At 45.9% G+C, this 19,370-nt stretch overlaps 1 protein-coding gene across 1 annotated transcript in view; it reads right to left on the bottom strand.

The window, feature by feature from the left end:
• The window catches only part of Gpnmb (glycoprotein nmb), a 34,079-nt gene extending 15,854 nt beyond the window's left edge, over positions 1 to 18,225 (bottom strand). The window contains exons 1-6 of the mRNA XM_028864174.2: positions 18,040 to 18,225; positions 9,377 to 9,529; positions 8,601 to 8,744; positions 6,504 to 6,677; positions 4,541 to 4,699; positions 3,948 to 4,259 (exon numbers count right to left, since the gene is read on the bottom strand). Of these exons, the coding sequence (XP_028720007.1) occupies positions 3,948 to 4,259; positions 4,541 to 4,699; positions 6,504 to 6,677; positions 8,601 to 8,744; positions 9,377 to 9,529; positions 18,040 to 18,109 (1,012 nt within the window). The 5' untranslated portion in view covers positions 18,110 to 18,225. The remainder of the gene's footprint in view (positions 1 to 3,947; positions 4,260 to 4,540; positions 4,700 to 6,503; positions 6,678 to 8,600; positions 8,745 to 9,376; positions 9,530 to 18,039) is intronic.
• Between the last annotated feature and the right edge of the window lie 1,145 nt (positions 18,226 to 19,370).

Below are 19,370 nucleotides of genomic sequence, written 5' to 3'. Positions count from 1 at the left end.
GTGTGTGTGTGTGAGCATGTGTGTGTGCATGCACATGATGATGTTTAATGTAATACACATGACATTACACTGACCAGCATCTGTCTTACAAAGGTTGTCCTGTTACTCAGATTTATTCACAAAAGTCTAAAAAATGAACAAGAGCAATCAGATAAAGGAAAAGTTCTTTAGTAGAAAAACAGGACATGTGTCCTGCTCTCATGATTCAGTCAGCTGCCTAGTGCCCTCTTCAACTTGGCTACAGTTTTTCAGGTCTGGGGTTGCACTTGGTTATTTATTATTTTTGAGACAGGGCTTCAAGCTGGTTCTTGTTTATTTATTGTTGTGCTGGGACTGGAGCCAGGCCTGCACTCTGCTTCTCAGCTACATTCCTGGAGCCCTTGGCTTCTGAGTGTAGCTGGACTTTATCCTGAAGCTCCTCGCAAAAACACAGGGCACATGCTTCATTGCCAAATAATAATGTCCAATGATACAAGCTGGGCCAATGAGATGGTCCAGTGGAGAAAGAAGATTGTTGTGTGAGCCTGACAAACTGAGTCTGATCCCTGGGTCCTGTGTGGAAGAGGAAAACCAATGCCCTGTGTCTACACACACACACACACACACACACACACACACACACACACACACACACCACTACCACCACTGCCAATAATAATAATAATAGATAAAATTTTGTAAAAAAAATACAAACTCATTTATATGGTCTACATAGCTGGAAATGTTCTCTAGGGAAACAAATCCATTTAAAAGTCATGCTCAGCCACCTGGTGGCACACACCTGTAACCCCAGCCCTGGGCTGGGTGGAGACAGGTAGATCCCAGGTGGCTCCCTGGCCAGCCAGCCTAGCTGGCACAGCAGGCCCCAGGTTCAGCAATGGCTCATGTATCAAAATGTAAGGTTAAGAGTCATAGTGGCACCGGAGACCATTTCCTAAATAAAACACCAACAGCACAGACCCTGAGCACAACAATTAATAAATGGGACCTCTCGAAACTGAGAAGCTTTTGCAGGGCAAAAGACACAGTCAATAAGACAAAAAGACAGCCAACAGAATGGGAAAAGATCTTCACCAACCCCACATCTGACAGAGGATTGATCTCCACAGTATATAAAGAACTCAAGAAACTAGACATCAAAGTACTGAACAGTCCAATTAAAAAACGGGCTAAAGAGCTAAACAGAGAATTCACAAAACAAGAACTACAAATGGCTGAAAGACATTTAAAGAAATGCTCAACATCCTTAATCATCAGAGAAATGCAAATCAAAACGACTCTGAGATACCACCTCACACCTGTCAGAATGGCTACGATCAAAAACACCAATGACAACCAATGTTGGAGAGGATGTGGAGCAAAGGGAACACTCCTCCACTGTTGGTGGGAATGTAAACTTGTACAACCACTGTGGAAATCAGTATGGCGGTTTCTCAGAAAATGAGGAATCGAACTACCTCAAGACCCAGCCATCCCACTCTTGGGCATATACCCAAGGAATACTGATTCATACCATAAAGATACATGCTCAGCTATGTTCATAGCAGCACTATTTGTAATAGCCAGAACCTGAAAACAACCTAGATGCCCATCAACGGAAGAATGGATGAAAAAAATGTGGTACATATACACAATGGAGTACTACTCAGCAGAGAAAAACAATGAAAGCATGAAATTTGCAGGCAAATGGATGGAACTAGAAAAAATCATCCTGAGTGAGGTAACCCAAACCCAGAAAGACAGTCATGGTATGTACTCACTCATAGGTGGATTCTAGATATAAAATAAAGAACAATCAGACCACAACCCATAGAACCATGGAGGCTATATATATATAGCATGGAGGTCCCTAGGATGACTGTGGCTTATAATAAATTTCAGTTTTACTCAATTATTGAAAAAAATAGCCAAATGAATGGAAACATATGAACTATGAACCAAAGGTTGAGGGGCCCCCAGCTGGATCAGGCCCTCTGAATAGGTGAGACAGTTGATTGGCTTGATCAGTTTGGGAGGCAACTAGGCAGTGGGACCAAGTCCTGTGCTCATTGCATGAGTTGGCTGTTTGAAACCTGGAGCTTACGCAGGGATGCTTGGCTCAGTCTGGGAGGAGGGGACTGGACCTGCCTGGACTGAGTCTACCAAGTTGATCACAGTCCTCGGGGGAGGACTTGTCCTGGAAGAGGTGGGAATGGAGGGTAGGCTGGGGGTAAGGGGAAGGGGTGGGAGGGGGGAGAATAGGGGAACCCATGGCTGATATGTAGAACTGAATGGTATTGTAAAATAATATATATATATATATATATATATATATATATATATATATATATATAGCCATAGTGGAAGAGTCTTGGCATCAACCTCTGGCCTTCATACATAGACTGGTGTGAAGTGAGGTGACCCACACATATATGAATACATCTCACACACACACACACACACACACACAAATGACTAAAAATGTAAAAAGTCATGGTTAACTTCTGTAATCACTTCAGGCCCTGTTTCCAGCCCTCCCCCACCCCAGCTGCATTAAGGCGTTCTCACTTGATTATGGTTGAGTTGGCTCCTTTGCATAAAAGCAGGCCTCTTCCCTTCTCAGTAACACTGAGCACATAGGGGCACTGGCTTTTGTTTTACAGTACAGCATAGGGAAAACCCCCTTTAAAACTGCCTTCAGAAATATTTTTGATATAGGCTATAACACAGCTTCTAAGAAAAACATGCTGATTTTATAAAAATGCGGCTCTAAAAAGCCAAAATTAAGTGACTTAACCAGGTTTTTAGACACTAAAGGCATCTGTAATTTATTTAGAATTTTACAGCTCTCCTATTTGTAAGGAAGACGACCCATACTTACAGATAAAGAAACTGGTTCTTGGGATTAGGGATGTACTTGGCTGGGAGAGGACTTGCCCAGCTTTCGAAAAGCCCTGTGTTTGGTGTGGTGTAGCACATCTGTAATCTAGCAGCTGTAAGGTGAAGGCAGGAGGAGCAGCTCCGGGTCATCACCCGGAGTTCGAAGCTAGCCTGGGCTATGTGAGACCTTGGGGAGGCTAGAAGAATACTCAAGAAAGAAGGAAGGAAGTTTTCCTAGAGACGTACTAAGATGAAGCTGTCTGTCTGGACCGGCCCAGTCCTGCTACATTTGTGACTGGACCCGGGAATCCCTTAGCCGCTCACCAACAAGCATGCGCAGTGTTTGTTGGTACAGCCTGTGAACACTTGCCGCCGCCCAAACAGGTGGGACAGATTTCTGCGCAATAACCGAAAGCTGTCGGTGTTTCTTTAGTGAAGAGAGCGGGATTGCAGAACAAAGCATATGGCATGAACCGTTTACATAAAGTCCCAAATGACAAAACCTATGTGTCCACACAGGATGTTTGTAAACAAGTAGAAAATTGGGGCTGGAGAGATGGCTCAGAAGTTAAGAGCACTGACTGCTCTTCCAGAGGTCCTGAGTTCAATTCCCAGCAACCACATGGTGGCTCACAACCATCTGTAAAGAGATCTGGTGCCCTCTTCTGGCCTGCAGTCATACATGCTGTATACATAATTAATAAATAAATAAATCTAAAACAAAACAAACAAACAAAAAACAAGTAGAAAATGACCTGGACAGAAACATGGCCAGCAACATCAGGGTGAACTCGGGAAGAGAACGCATGTGCCTTTATGCTAGGCTTCTTCATGGTTTCCTTGAATTTTTACTAAGAAATGTGGGTTAATTTTACAACGTAAAACATTCTATAAAGGAATAAAAATGGACGATGGCAACTAAACAGCTGCAGGGAAATTGTTCCAGGTTTGAGGCCGGCCTAGCTTCAATATCAAGGTCAAGGCCAGCAGGGCTACACAGTGTCTCAAGCTGATTGACTAAGCTATTTAATAACTAATGAAAATCCACCACATCCCCCCCCCAGCTCCATTACCCAGAGAGTACTCACTTAGAGAGGGGCTGGGTGTCGGCGGTGTGGGTGAAGGTGAAGGGCATGGCCCAGACACGGCTGCTTTCACAGTGAGGTTAAGATTGAAGGTTCCGTTGAGCACATACGTGTGATTCAAAGTGTGATTGTTGGAGACAAACAGGCCAGTGTTGTCTCCGAAGTTCCACTTGTAGGAAATGGCGGAGTCGTTGAGGAAGTGGCTGGGATCATGAATGAGGACATCAAACGCAATGGGGAGGTCCCTGAGGAAGGTCTCATCAGACGCGTTCCGGTCATTCTTCTGGGACATGGTCACAAATATAGGGATCTGATCTGGAAGATGTAACACAAGAAAGGAAGAAAGCACATTGTTGCATGACTGTGTGTGTTGGGGGAGGCTACAGCGATGCCTTCTGGCTGAAGATTAAAGTGAGATCATCTCATACTAAACTTTAGAGTGTCCCAGCTGGGAAACAGGTGGGATACCGCAGAATTCCATATTTCAGCTCTGCTCAGAGGCCAGGTAAGTCTTACCCTCACCCAGACACTACATGCTGACTCTCCTGATCTGCTGATGTCAAAAGGACTAAATGCTGCGAGTTCACACAACACACCTGTTATCACATACACGTCTTTCACCTGCGCGATGGGAATGTATGTTCGGCCATATCTTCGAAAGACAGTCACCTCCATGACCTGATGGCCAAGTGTCATATTGACTGTGTTTACAGAAACCCGTGCTGAACACCGACCCAGTTTTTGGAAATACTGACCTGTGGAAGATGGATATTTCAAGTTATTAGTGACAGGACACAATCATTAGACAAAGCTGTTTCTGAAAGGCTAGTTAAAGGCTGCCTTGAGGAGAGAACAGACTGGAAGCTCCAGAAAGGGGGGCTGGGCTGGGCTCTATGCAAAACCCGATGAAGTGACTCTACAGTTGCATGCAGGTAATTGCACACGGCTGGTTATGGCTGGAGAGCTCCTTGGTGGGACAATAAAATTCGTTCCTAATTTGCAGATGAACATTTTATTGTTTCAATGACAAGCATTTAATGTCATGATGAGGTGTCTGGGGAAAATGCTCTTTATTCACAAATCTACCTTGTTTTGTTACCATTTAAAAAGCAATTATGTAAGTAAATGGGCATGGCTGTTCAGATTTTTCTGGCATGCTAGACCTCCACTTTCTAGAAGTACTTGTACCTAACCAAGCAAGACTTGAGAGAGCAACTGTGGATCACAGAGAAAAAGGGAGTGCCTCCACAAACACATTTGACTCGTCCCATTTCCCGCTGCAGCCAATCCTGAAACTCACAGTTGCTGGCCACAGACATGGCAGGTCAGTGAGTGACAGGCTTGGGGACGTGACCAACGGGGCTGTGATGGCACCGGGAAAAGCCAGGTTCAGACAGGTGTGATGTCTGGCCTATTCTGTTGCTGTTCGAATGGCATGCTTTGCTAATGCTGAGGTAAAAGGATGTTCTTGGAGAAAGGACGAAACCTTTAGAAATCTAAGAGTTGCTCAATTGGAGCAGATTCCAAATATTCAGCCTCAGGGGTGTGTGTGTGTGTGTGTGTGTGTGTGTGTGTGTGTGTGTGTGTGTGTGTTGCCAACTTTGTAACTCGGGACTTTGTACATGCTAGGCATGCATTCTACCACCGATCCATATACTTGGCAGTCTAGTGATGTACTAGAATTCAGCAGCCTTGTTAATAATGATTAATTTTGTTCCTCTTAAAGTAACTCTTTACTAATAATGCGGCGAAGTGAATGAACTCCTTTTCTGTTTTTGGAAACCAGAGAGTAGACCATGCCAGAGAAAAACGGTGTTTAGATCGTACCAGACTCACACAGTGGTGTAGTATGGAGCCATTAAAACAATGTAAGGAAGGTTACATAATATAGTCAAATGCTATGATAGCAAAATAAAAGTGTGTATCCATTATGATCTTAAACAAGAAATACCAACACTGAAAACATCATCATTTAATAGCAATAATTTCTGATGTCATTTGTAGATGATTCTTGTATTTTGTATGTGTTCTGTTTCCAAATTTCCAATAGAGTGTACGCTTCTTTAACATTCACTATTCACTTAGAACACTAACAAATTAGTGAACGAACAACCGTGTACTGTTCAAATAAATATTTTACATAGCACTACGTTAGATTATTCTTCTGCTGTTGTGTAAGAGAGTCAAATTCACTTGCTTCTCATTCTCATTTTATTCTGTGGTGTCCTGCAGACTTGGCGAGGTGAGCCAGCATTTCATTTTCCCTCCCCAGGATTTCATTTTCCCTCCCCAGGATTTCATTTTCCCTCACCAGGATTTCATTTTCCTTCACCAGGATTTCATTTTCCCTCACCAGGATTTCATTTTCCCTCCCCAGGATTTCATTTTTCCTCACCAGGATTTCATTTTTCCCTCACCAGGATTTCATTTTTCCCTCAGTGTTCACCCGAGTGAGGAAGGCAACAGAGTGGTGGGCGCTGTCATTCGTTAGAGAATGTGGAGAGACAACGTTAAAGTATGACCAAAATGTGAAGAGCTAAGAGTTTGTAAAAACCAAACCAAGTGTGTGGAAGACGTAGACAAAGCTCCATTTCTTCCATCCGTGGGGGCGAGGGAATGGCTTCCTGTCAGGGAATGTGAGGTGCTGGCTTTGGCTGGTGCTGCCTTCCCAATCACCGTCCTCTGCCCCTGCTGTCCAGTTGTAGACATATCGGTCAGGAGTGAACCCCAAATCTAATCGAGAAACAAGCAGGCCGAGTTAGTTTTCTGGCCTCCAATTGCCCAGTGCTCAGCACTCAAACCCTTCGTTTTCCCAGAACCACCGTCAAAGCCACTACAGAGCTAACATCTTAATGTTCAGAATCCCTCATCCATGGCATATGACGACTGGTGCACTTTCCTGTCCATGTGCAAAAGTATTATATTATCAGTTTCCAGGAAACTTCCATCTGCAGGTTTTACTTAAAACATGTTATCTTCCTGTTGAGTCTCCGAATCTCCGTGCTATGCAAACCAAACAACAGGGTGCGTCGTCTTCTAGTGTGGCACACTGTCCCTCAGCCTTTCCTCACTCATTTGATACCCCAGCTAAGTCCTGAGTCACAGTTCTAAGAGGACCGCACTAAGGAGAGTGTGTTCCCTCACAGCAGCGCAGCGCCACGCCCGCGCCACGCCCACCCCAGCCAGGTCCTCACAAGCTCTATCCAGCACAGCAGTCAGATAAAAAGAATCGCCATCCATGCACAACAGCCTGTTTGTTCTCCACCTCTGGGGAAATCCCACCCCCCTTCTGCTGGCCTCTGAGGACACTTGCACACACACAGACACCTCTATCTACACATCAGTAAATAATAAAAGTAAATCCTAGCTGAGTGGTGGTGGCGCACGCCTTTGATCCTAGCACTTGGGAGGCAGAAGCAGGTAGATCTCCGAGTTAGAGGCCAGCCCGGTCTACAAAGCGAGTTCCAGGACAGCCAGAAGTACACAGAGAAACCCTGTCCCCCAAACCCCAAAATAAATAAATAAATATTAAAATAAAAATAAGCCTAAAAAGAGAATCTCCCGTCTTTGCAGACACCGGGACTGCAAAATGGCGTCACTCTTACCACTGAAGGAGGAGCTTATGGAGGTTAAACCTGGAGAGCTGCCAAGCTGGATACTGATGTGGAATTCCACCCCCAGAGGCATTGCAGGAGCCTTTCAGAGAGGTTACAACGGTATTGCATCAATGCGCAGAGGGGCAGCATCAAGGGGCTTAACAAGGTGCTGGCAGCCTACCTGGTTTTCAGCTACCACGTTTTTGTTGTTGTTTTTCAAGACAGGGCTACTCTGTGTATGTAGTTCTGGCTGTCCTGGAACTCACTCTATAGACCAGGCTGTCCTTGAACTCACAGAGATCCGCCTGCCTCTGCCTCCCAAGCACTGTGATTAAAGGTGTGTGCCACCACACCCGGCAGCTACTTACAAGGAAGTTAGATATTCGTGGGCAGGGCACAAGTGTCACTGGAATGGGGTCAGTGTGGCCAGCAACTGCATGCCTGAGCATAGTCCCTCCAAATGTGTCTTAGTCCCATTCTAAGCAAAACCTGGCCATCGTCTGTCATCTAGAACACCCCTTTGTCTGTGTCCTTGGAGTGGACAGGAAGAACAAGCTGAGTGTGATAATGGAGGAAATATACATTGAGAGTTTTGAATGTGTGTGTGTAGTCCTGGGGGTGGAACCCAGGGCCCTGCACTTTCCAGGCAGGTGTTAATTCTCTGAGTTCATCCCATCTCGATGGTAGAGCCTAAAGGGGAGTATTTGGGAAGAGCTAGAACCAGTGAGGGCGAGAGGGACGAGACAGGAGAATTGGAGGTGGACAGGATCAAAGTCCATGGTGTACATACAGGACAAATATTTTGTACAGTGAACACAGGCTAATTGAAAAGGAAGTGAAACACCCCACCACCACCACCACAAAAGCAGGTTCCAAGGAGCAGAGAGCCACCAGTTTGCTACGGAGGGTTGGCTAAGGTTGGCGTTGATGAAGGAACCAGACAGCCTGAGGAGGAGGTGGCAAGGGGTGGTGACAGTGCCTACGAGCATTAGGATCACGGAGGAGCATCCTGGGTGGGGAATCCTGGGTGGGGCTGCGGGAGGAGAGCTCGTCTTCTTACCATTCCTGCAGTTCTTCTCATAGACGATGTTGCCGTTGGCATCTTCTTTCTGGCATCTGGGGAACACCAGGTTCACCACAAATGTGATATTGGAACCCACCAGAGCTGGTGAGTCACTGGTCAGGACCGCTTGCACACGACCCCCTAGGGCAACAGAGAAGGGAGCTCATTCCCCAGAAGGCCTTCCCCCCAAGTGTTTAAAACCAAGTAATACCTATTGTTAGGACCATGTTGTCCATATGCCTTTTGACAGTGGGTTAAATTTATTTCCTGGACACTAACTTTAGCTTTCACAGTACAATATTATAGAAAAAAAAATAAGTCAGAGTAGTTACAGGATTTTCTAATCATGGAAAAAAAGTCACTGAAGGTGAGAACAAACGGGATTGGAGAGATGGTTCCGTGGTTAGGAGTACTGGCTGTTTTTACAGAGGACCCTGGTCTAACCCCTGAACTTCCAGGGCAGCTCACAAGCATCTGTAACTCCAGTTCCAAGGGACCCGATGCCCTTTAATGGCTTCCTTGGGCACCAGGCACACATGTGGTGCCCAGATATACATACAGACAAAACACCGATACACACACACACACACACACACACACACTAGCAAAAAAAAAAAAGTCTGTGTTTTGGATTGAGGAGGCACATGTTAAAGATTGTAGATGTTCATCTTAAAACCAAATGACTGTTGCTCACAGAAGCCTGAGCCCTGGCATCCAAGACTCTTGTTATGGCGCCCAAGGCTGTGGCTTCTGGAGTGGAGTTTCCGACTTACCTTCCCAGGAGTTCTTCCACTTGCCATCTCCCCTCTTCCACACTGGGTACAAGTTCTCATTCCACTCATTTTCATCAGAAGACCAGCCACGTAACTGGCTGTGCACCCTCATGTGACCTGGATACTGCTCATGGCCCAGCACATCACGAAATCCTATGTTAGTATTTAGAAAACAAAAGATTTTGTCTATTGCATCCATTTCTCTTTTAGCACTTCTATGAGAATGGTCAACGAAGCTTTTCATTTTAGAACATTGGGAAGCCTGTGTATAGTACTGCCAATATATCAAGTAAATAAAGGTGCTTAAAAGGTGTCTGGCTGAGTGCAGTGGAACACACTAATCCTAGCACTCAGGCTGCAGAGGAAGGCAGACCTTTGGGAAGTTGAGGCTAGCCTGGTGTACACAGTGATTTCCAGGCCAGTCAGAACTACATAATGAAAAAAAAAATGTCTGGTGAGATGTCTTAGCAGGTGAGGTCACTGGCCACCAAGACTGACAACCAGGGTTCTCTCGTGGTTGAAGCAGGGATTCCGAGGCTTGTCCACTGACCTCCACACAGGCCCCGGCCCAGCACAAATAAACAAGTAAATGTAAAAATAATAAGTCTGCTGATGCTGTTTTTAGAGAACTAAAGAAAAAATATTATTTGTTGAGATAGCATCTCATTGCATGGTCCTGGATGTCCTGAAACTCACTCTGTAGACCAATCAGGCTTCAGTCTCACGCAGATCCACCTGCCTCTGCTTCCTGGGTTGCTGGGATTAAAGGCATTGGGCACAAAGCCCAGCTTTTAAGAAAAAAATTTGAGAGGCAGTTTTTCTTAGCTTCACTTAGTTTCCCAATATATTCTCCAAATATTTAAATGTGGAAATAGTATTTAAAGGGAAACTTGGATGCCATTTTCTTCCTGCAGATTTGCACCCTTCCCCCAGTGTTTTTACCCTCTTTTACCATTTTGTCTAAAGGAATGCCAAGCTTGGAGATGCTCTCAGAATGCCAACAGACAGATATATATCTTTACAGCATGGAAGAGTTCATAGTAAAACTCTATGTATACATCTTGGTGAATATTCCATGTAAATTTGTAGAGTGAGGCATTTGCATCATACCTATACCCAGGAAGCTGAGACAGGAGGATTGCCATGAACTCAAGGTTAGTTTGGGCTACAGAAAGAGATTTTGTCTCAAAAACAAACATCCCCCATTCAAAGCATATGCATTGTATAGTCTATATTTGCTAAATAGAGTGAATTTTAAAAAAAATGTTATCTGGGTTAGGGTTGTAGCTTATTTCTTTTTCCAGTTCTGTCTCTTTTTAAATGTACCTTGAAGCTCAGTTGTTAGGTATACATGCATTTAGAATTATTACTTTCGTGATTGAATTGGCTATTTCCTTATTAGTAATTAACCCTCTGATTCTTGGAAATATTTCTTCCTCTGAAGACTACTTTGCTAGCATTTATCTTTTGCCATTGTTTTACTTTTTCAAAAAAGATTGATTTATTTTTATTTTATGTGTGTAGGTGTTTTGCCTGCATATGTTTGTGATCCATGTTCATGGAGTGCCCATTGGATTCCAGAAGAGGTCATTGGAGCCCCTGGGACTGGAGTTACAGATGGTTGTGAGCTGCCATGTGAGGTTGGGGGAATTGAACTCAGGACCTCTGGAAGAGCAGTCAGTGCTCTTGACCTCTGAGCCATCTCTCCAGCCTCCATTCTTTTACTTCTAACCTGCACATATTCTTATTTAATTCTTATTCTTATTTGAACCTACCATCTTGTTTTCTATCTATCCCATCTTTCTTTACTTTTTTTTCTTATTTATTTATTTATTTTTTTGCAACAGAGTCTTATGTGGTCCAGGTTGCCCTCATCTTACTATGCAGCCTAGGATAACCTTGAACTTCTGACCTTTGTGCCTCTATCTCTCAAGGGCTGAGACCATAGGCATGCACCAAGTCTACCTCTTCTTGTAGTATGGGAGATTATAACTGGATTCCATTTTATCTCCACCGTTGAATATTAATTGTACCTCTCTTTTTTTAATGGTTTCTCTGAAGTTTATTGTAATTCTTTGAAAATTCTTTATAATCTTAAATTGATAGATTTTTTTTTTAATTTTATTTATTTTTATGTGTGTAGGTGTTTCGCCATGGATGTCGGATCTCCTGGAACTGGAGTTACAGACAGTTGCGAGCTGCCATGTGGGTGCTGGGAATTGAACCTGGGTCCTCTGGAAGAGCAGTCAGTGGTCTTAACCACTAAGCCATCTCTCCAGCCCCAAATTGATAGATTTTTGGTGATTGTTGGTTTTGGTCTTGCCTGAAAACTTTGCTGGTCATGTGGTCTCTATGCATGTGGTCTATATTGTAGCAGATTGGTTGATTCTTACCCAGCAGCCATTGCCTGCCTACTCTCCTCTTTGAATCCCCTTGGTAATAGATCCTCATCTGTAAAAGATAATTCCAAAGGCTCATTTCCCCAGCTTTCCTTGCAGTTTGAGTTGGGGAAGATGATTATATCCTGGCTTAGGGAAGCTGAGAAGAAGTCTGCTAGAGTTTCTGGGATGTGTTCCTCTTTTACAGAAGACACATGAGAAATAGCCTCAGCCTTCTCTCTTCCGAACTGACTTCAGAGGTGTATAACTGGCATGATTCTTGGACATCACAGCCATGTTTAACCATGAAGATGCAGATATGAAGAAACTGCCAGCACATCGGTGGTGTCAGATTAGAATGCTGAAAGAAAGAACTACCGCCTAGATGACACTATTGAGTCCTTGCTATGTCCTGACTATCTGTGGTGGTTTGAATAAAAATGGCCACCGTAGGCTCACGGGGAGTGGCACTATTAGGAGGTGTGGCCTTGTTGGAGTAGGTGTGGCCTTCTTGGACGAAGTGTATCACTAGGAGTGGGCTTTGAGGTTTCAGAAGCCCAAGCCCAGTGTCTCTTTCTTCCTGCTGTCTGCAGATCCAGATGCAGAACTCTCAGTGACCTCTCCAGCACCATGTCTGCCCGCATGCTGCCATGCTTCCTGCCATGATGATAATGGACTAAACCTCTGAACTGTAAGCCAGCCCCACTCAAATGCTTTCCTTTATAAGAATTGTTGTGGTCATGGTGTCTCTTCACAGCAATAAAGCCCTAAGACACTACTTCTGGGCTGAATGTATGACATAATAAGAAACTTAATCTTTTATATTCCAGCCCAAAGCTTAACTGTGACCAAAGGCAGCCTCTAACCACACACTGTCTGCAACTGTTCTCTCATCAATTTATATGATCCTACATCTTGGCCATGAACTCTTGTAGACCAGAAACTGTCTTCATGTCTTAGATGCTGGAAGAAATACCATGAGGTGTGGTATTTAGTGGCTACTCAGAGAAACCATTTTGAAAGCACACACTAATCTGTTTTTTCGACAGGATACTTAGAACTCTGGGCCCCTCACATTTAAGGCAAATGCTCACATGTTAGGAAACTGGGCTACATCCCCTGCCCAGTTTATTTTTAGTGTGTGTGTGTGTGTGTGTGTGTGTGTGTGTGTGTGTGTGTGTGCAACTTCAGTGCCTTATCAGAAATGCTGTCTTCCTCCTTTTGAGACGTGGTCTCTCATTGGTCTAGAGCTCACCAATTAGGATAGACTGGCTGGCCACAGCCCCATGGATCCGCCTGTCTCTGTCTTCTTTGTACTAACAGGTGGGGTGTGTCCTGTTTTTGTGCATGCCCTGATTTTTTTGTAGGTGCTGCATACGGAGTTCAGGCTTGTGCCTGTGAGGCAGGCAATGTACCCACTGAGGCATCCCTTAACCTCCTGTTCCTTTCTCAAGAGAGAGGCAGAGGCAGTGGGAAGTAGCATTGAACTAGGAGTCATGGTGCATGGTCTGGGTCATAAATAGACTGTGTGACCTCAGCCTTCAACCCAGACAAACCCCAAATAAGTCTCAGGACCCTTCCCACCTGACTGTTCCCATTAAGTGAAGAATAGATCGTCTATCAACCAATGTTTACAACTGGAGGTTCACTTTGGAGTCATGTGGAAAGGATTAAGCTGCTTCCATTCAAACTCACTGTAGAGATGTGTGGTGGTAATCTGATTGTACTGAAATGTGATTTTGATTGTATGTTAATAAATAAAGTTGTCCGGGGGTCAGAGCTATTAGAGCCATAGCAAGAGTGTGGCGGTGGTGGCACACGCCTTTAATCCCATAGATCTCTGTGTGTTCAGGGATACAGCCAGCATTGGAGACATATACCTTTAAGACCTAGGGGGCTGTACATTCAGACAGTGACGAGGCAGTCACGTGTTTGGGTTTACAACCAATGAGAAGGCAGAACAAAATACTATAAATAGATGAACAGACAGGAAATAGGTCTCTTTTCGGGAAGCTGGGACACCGCAGGCGGAAGGGTGAGATTTTAGCTCTGAGCTCTGACCTCTCGGCTTTCTCTTTTACATTGTTTCTGTGTTTCTTATTTAATAAGACGGTTGGTTACATCAACAGAGATGAAGACATCTAGGTCTAGAGCGATAGGATTCAGCAAGGTCATCTTCAATCCAGTGGGAAAGGAGAGCCACCCCCTTTCATGCCCACAAGCCCTCTTTGCCCTCAGATTCTGAGGAAGTGTCTTTGCCCTCAGAGTCTTTGCCCTCAGATTCTGAGGAAGTGTTTCCAGAGATGCAGTCAATCCACAGCTCAGGTTAGGGTGTGACCCTGTGGCACAGTGCTTGGCAGGCATACAAGGGCCCTAGCTTTGAACCTCAGCACCACCAGAAAACAAACAAACAAACAAACAACGCTGACAAAACCACACAGAGTGCGCCTCCGCTTGTGCATTTCAGAAGTCAAAGAAAAACAGCCAGGTGTGCTGGCGCATGCCTTTCAGGCAATCTCTGTGAGCTGGAGGCCAGCCTGGTCTACAGAGCGAGTTCCAGGACAGTCACACAGAGAAATTGTCTCAAAAAAAGAAAAAAGAAAAGAAAAATACAGGGAACAGTGGAGGAACAGGGAAGGCAGGCGCAAGCCTGTTCGATCTGCCCTTCCAGAGCTCAGACCAGACATAGGTTCATTAGAGGAGCTGAAGAGACGACTCGTGGTTAAGGGTGCCCGCAGCACTTGCCCGGGACTGGAGCTCTGATCTTAACAGCCATGTCAGGGAACTCACAAACGCTCCGGCTCCAGGAGCTTTGGCGCCCTCTAGTGGACGCTGCAAGCACCACCCCCCCACAAGAAAATACACCTTTTTAAAGGTTTTAACAAGAAAAATAACCCAATAGAGAAAAGACACATTTTTTTTTTTTTTTTTTTTTTTTTTTTTTTTTGGTTTTTCGAGACAGGGTTTCTCTGTGTAGCTTTGCGCCTTTCCTGGAACTCACTTGGTAGCCCAGGCTGGCCTCGAACTCACAGAGATCCGCCTGGCTCTGCCTCCCGAGTGCTGGGATTAAAGGCGTGCGCCACCATCGCCCGGCTCGAAAAGACACATTTTAAAAAGCAGTAAGCAGAGATGAAAACATCAGGATTTAGAACTAGACAATAATTCTTAGATTAACACCCAAAGCATAATACATAAAAGGAAAAACTGACGTAAGAGCCCGTATTCAAGTAAGAAACCTCTGCTCCGTGACATCCTGTGGGAAGAAGCAAAGGAGAGCTACAGGCTAGGAGCACACCACACTTTTGCCGATATTAAAAAGCAATTCATTTTGAAAATAGGAAAAGACTCGAGAGCACACTACAGAGGATGTGTAGACATCAAACATTAGAGGGTCACTGATGAGTCACTACCTCCCAAGTAAAAAGGAGTGCCCGTGCCTGCCAAGTGACAGCAAGGACCTCGGAAAATTGAGTCACTACACACTGCTGGTGAGAACGTGGAAAGGTGAAGCCATCCTGCTAAATTCTAATAAAAGTCAACATGCAGTTAACCACTGTCTCACTTGTCTTTTTGTTGTTGTTGTCTTGAGGCAGGGTCTCTCTATGTAACTCTGTCTTTCCTAGAACTCACTCTGTAGACCAGGCTGGCCTCGAACTCACAGAGCTCCACCTGCCTCTGCCCCGCCCCCCAAGTGCTGGGATTAAAGGCGTGTGCCATTATGCCTGGCATAACTTGTCTTAACTGTACTCTTTGGTATGAATCCCAGAAAAACGAAACTTGTAACCACACAAAAATCCACACGTGAGAATTCATACCATCTTTACTCAGAAAAGCACAAATGGAATAATTCTGATGCCCATCAGCAGGTGAGGGGTTAAAATGGTCTGTCCTTACCATGGACTACTTACTACTCAGAAAGAAAAAGGAACAGCCTATTAGTACAGCAATGTCAATAAATCCCCAGGAAACTATACTAAGGAGAAACTCCAGGCCAGCATCTAAAGTTACATACTGTACAAAATTCCATTGTGTGGCATTCTGGAAATAAGAGTAATAAGTAAGATTGTTTAAAGGACAGATTGCTAGTGGCCAGGAACTGGAGCTGGGCAGAGGAAGGTATTGGTTATAAAAGGTCATGGGACTGTTGGGGTGGCAATGGGCATGTCCTGTATTTTGACTGTCCTGCCTCCCCCATCCCCCATCCCCACCCCGTTAGGATCTTGGCTGTGTTACTTGATTGTGTTTTGTCTAATTTTGCCCTTGAGCAAACTGAGTAAAGGTTATATTGGGACTTGTCTGAATTATTTCTTTCAATTTCGCATGCGTGCACAATTGTCCTAAAATAATGAAGTTCAGCTGAAAACCAGAGAAGCCCAAGAGCAGGCAAACTTTAGCCCCGGGGGGTGGGGCAGGGGCAGGGTGAAAGTTAAGGAGTTCTGCTCTTCGCTCTGGCTCCCCGATACCTGGGCTGCACTTCTGACTCCTCATCCATCATACCAGAGTCAGGACTGCTAACTCCACAGGTATTGCTTTGTGTCTGGAATGTTTAGTCCAGACACAAGTATAAGCCCGAGAATGGCTGGGGCTTTGAGACATCGGCTGACAGCCCTATTACTCAATTTCTGGCTACTGTTTGGTTGGTTGGTTTTTTCAAGGCGGCATTTCCCTATGTAGCTCAGGCGGTCCTTGAACTCACTATCTACACTAGACTGTCTCACGGAGGTCTACCTGCCTCTCCCGATTAAAGGTGTGAGCCATGTAGCCCACACAGCCGCGGGTTTTAGTGAGAGGACTTTGACAACTAACAGCTTTTTCCTATTCTTCCTATTCCTCCAGGCTCTTAACAGTCTGTCCGTGGGAGGCACGGTGCGGGGTGGGAGTGGGGGGCGGGGTGGGGCGCAGATGGGTCCTTAAGAACTGCCACTGAATGTGTGTTCTGGCCAAGCGCCTTTGCTAGCTGATCTCCCAAGACTCTAGAACCCACTTTTGCAAATGGGAAAAAGGAAACTTAGCGAAGTAACTTAGAGCCTAGCAGCTGGCACGAACCAACTGTCCTACCCTAAACCCTGGCAGGAAGGACAGCGGGTGAGATGGCATGCTTCCCTTCCAGCTGCTCTCTGTGTGACCCAGGGCGAATTCCTGGCCCTCTCTGTGGCGGGGTTCCTTATCTGGGGAAACCAAACAACCACAACGTCAGATTCTCCTCGCTCTGTGAAGGCGTAACACCTAGACACAAAGTGGGACATCCACCTGGAACCCTGCTGGCTGCTGTCTCTGTGTTTGAAGTCCAAACCCACAGTCACAGCCTCAGGGGACAGAGGTGGAGTCTCGGGCGGGCGGGGCGCCCCAAATCTGGAGCATCCCGGGCTTTTGAGCACTCAGGGCGGGGGTGTGGTGGGACTGGGCGGCTTCCCGGTTCCAAGTCAATCTCCTGGTGCAGGGTCCCCAGCGGTTCCACTCTGCCTGGCCTGGGATCCACCCCAGCCAGGACCACCTAAGAGAGGGACTGGCTTGCACTAGAGGAGGCAGGGAGATGAGGTGGCCCGCGCCTCTGGAACTGTCCCAAGCCAAGGTGGCGTTGGGGTTACCCGGGTTAGCTGAGATTACCAGGCAGGCGGCCACACTCAGGCTCAGGGAAGATGCCGGTCCTGGCCTGGCCCCTGGAAGGGAGATGGGGTGGCTCTTCTTTCCCCCTTGCTCACTAGCTCTGCCAGGAACGGGACAGCCACACCCCGGCGGGGACAAGTGGGCGTGCTGGAGCATTGCTCCACCCGCGCTGCGCACCAAGGATGCTGGACCAGGACGCCCAACTCCAGAAGACGCCGCTGCCACTGACCGGCCATCAGCGTTGTTAGTAGGGCCCTTGTGGTAGAGCCCACCCAGGGTGGAGCCAGCTCGTCCCTCAGGATCCTCACTGGAGCCGCAGCACGCCCTGCGTGCCCTCCTGTGTGCAGGGGTGGGGTGGGGTGGGGAGTTCTGCCAAGTTAGCCAGAGCCTCATCTAAGAGCTCCGCCCTGTGAGCAGGAAGCAGATGAGGGTGGTTTGGGACACTTGCTTTATTCTGGGGGTACAGGCTCTCCTCCCACTTCCAGCCACAATATGGCCAGGGTGGAAAAGGCTCCCAGTGGCTGCATGCCTTTTGCTCTACATGAACCCCAAAGCAAAGAACGCAGTCCCAGCACCGGGAACAGATCCCGCTTCCTGCAGACCCCTAAACTCCTCTCGAGAGCCCGGGTCCATTGCTTGGACTAGCTAATGCAATCGCCCAGAGAGGATGAGACTCACGTTTGGCTGCCTGGAGCGGCAGTCCTGAAGCCAGCAGCAGAAATCCCAGGACCCCGAAGAGACTCTCCATGATGAGTCCGAGCGCCCGCAATCAGTCAGGGCTTGACTCGCACTCCCCAGTCCCATCCACCGGGAGTCACCGAGTCAGCCTCCTGTTTTATGAAATACCGGGCTTGGGAAAGATCATGTGATGTTTTAAGCAGTGTGGATTGATCTCTCAAATTCCATCTCTTAAGAACTCGTGCTCATGACTCACTCGCCCCTGGCGTTTATTTATTGACTTCGGATGCACGGTATTTTCATTTTGTGATTCCACATTTGCTCTTCTCTTTTCTCTCCCTCCTCCCCCTTTCCTAGCTTAAAGGGAATTTCCTAACATCCTGTTCTGACATTCTTCCTTGTTGGTGAACTTTCTTCGCTGATGCTCACACAATGCATCTTTCCAGAATTTGGACAGCAGCATCTAGTTAGCATTCCCTCCCCGCCCAGGGCAGACAGATGCCAAGGTGTTATTCCAATCAGGTGCCATTGTGCTATACATATATGGGTACAAACACTACATGCTGGGTCAGATATTATGAGCTCGAGATAGCCCACAGGCTTCAGGCCGTGGAGAAATGTAGCCCAAAGCCGTTTATGACATATCTACTTGACTCCATAGTATGACTGCTCAGAACAAACTTCGTATTTGGTAACTGCATTAAGTGTAGAAACAACCTTGTCTGGAACATAAATTTCATACACTCAAGTCATTTCTGGTTATAGACACTTGGAAATGTGGCGATGTGAACCTCTTACTGGTGTGGTAGTCTCTAAGGTGTGTATCACTATGGCTGCTTTCTGGGCATGAGAAGTCCTGGCTATGGAACACACTGACTTATGGTCCATTGTAACACAGGGACTTAGAGCTAGAGTGTAGAAACACATGGATTGGAAATGAAGGGACGATTCTACATAGTCACAAGAAAGCAAAATCTCCAATACAGAGAAGCAAGTGAAAAATGGAAAAACTGGTTTTGTATAATGTAAATAATATATATAGAGAGTTCTATTTGCTTTTTACAACACATAAAACTTTTCAATTAAAAACAAACACCAAGCATTGTGGTGAACTCCTTTAATCCCAGCACTCATGAGGCAGAGGTACCTAGACTTCTGTGAGTTCAAGGCCAGCCTGATCTATGTAGCAAGTTCTAGATCAGCTAAGGCTACACAGTGAGTCCCTGACTCAAAAACAAAAACAGAAAAAAGCAAGCTTTTGAGCTGGTGAGATGGTTTAGTAAGTAAAGGCAGCCACTGTCAATTGAAGACCCGAGTTCAATCCCTGGAAC

This window comes from Peromyscus leucopus, chromosome 3 (assembly GCF_004664715.2).
Source record: "Peromyscus leucopus breed LL Stock chromosome 3, UCI_PerLeu_2.1, whole genome shotgun sequence".
NCBI classification, from domain to species: domain Eukaryota; kingdom Metazoa; phylum Chordata; class Mammalia; order Rodentia; family Cricetidae; genus Peromyscus; species Peromyscus leucopus.
This window is presented reverse-complemented; position numbering and strand designations above follow the sequence as displayed.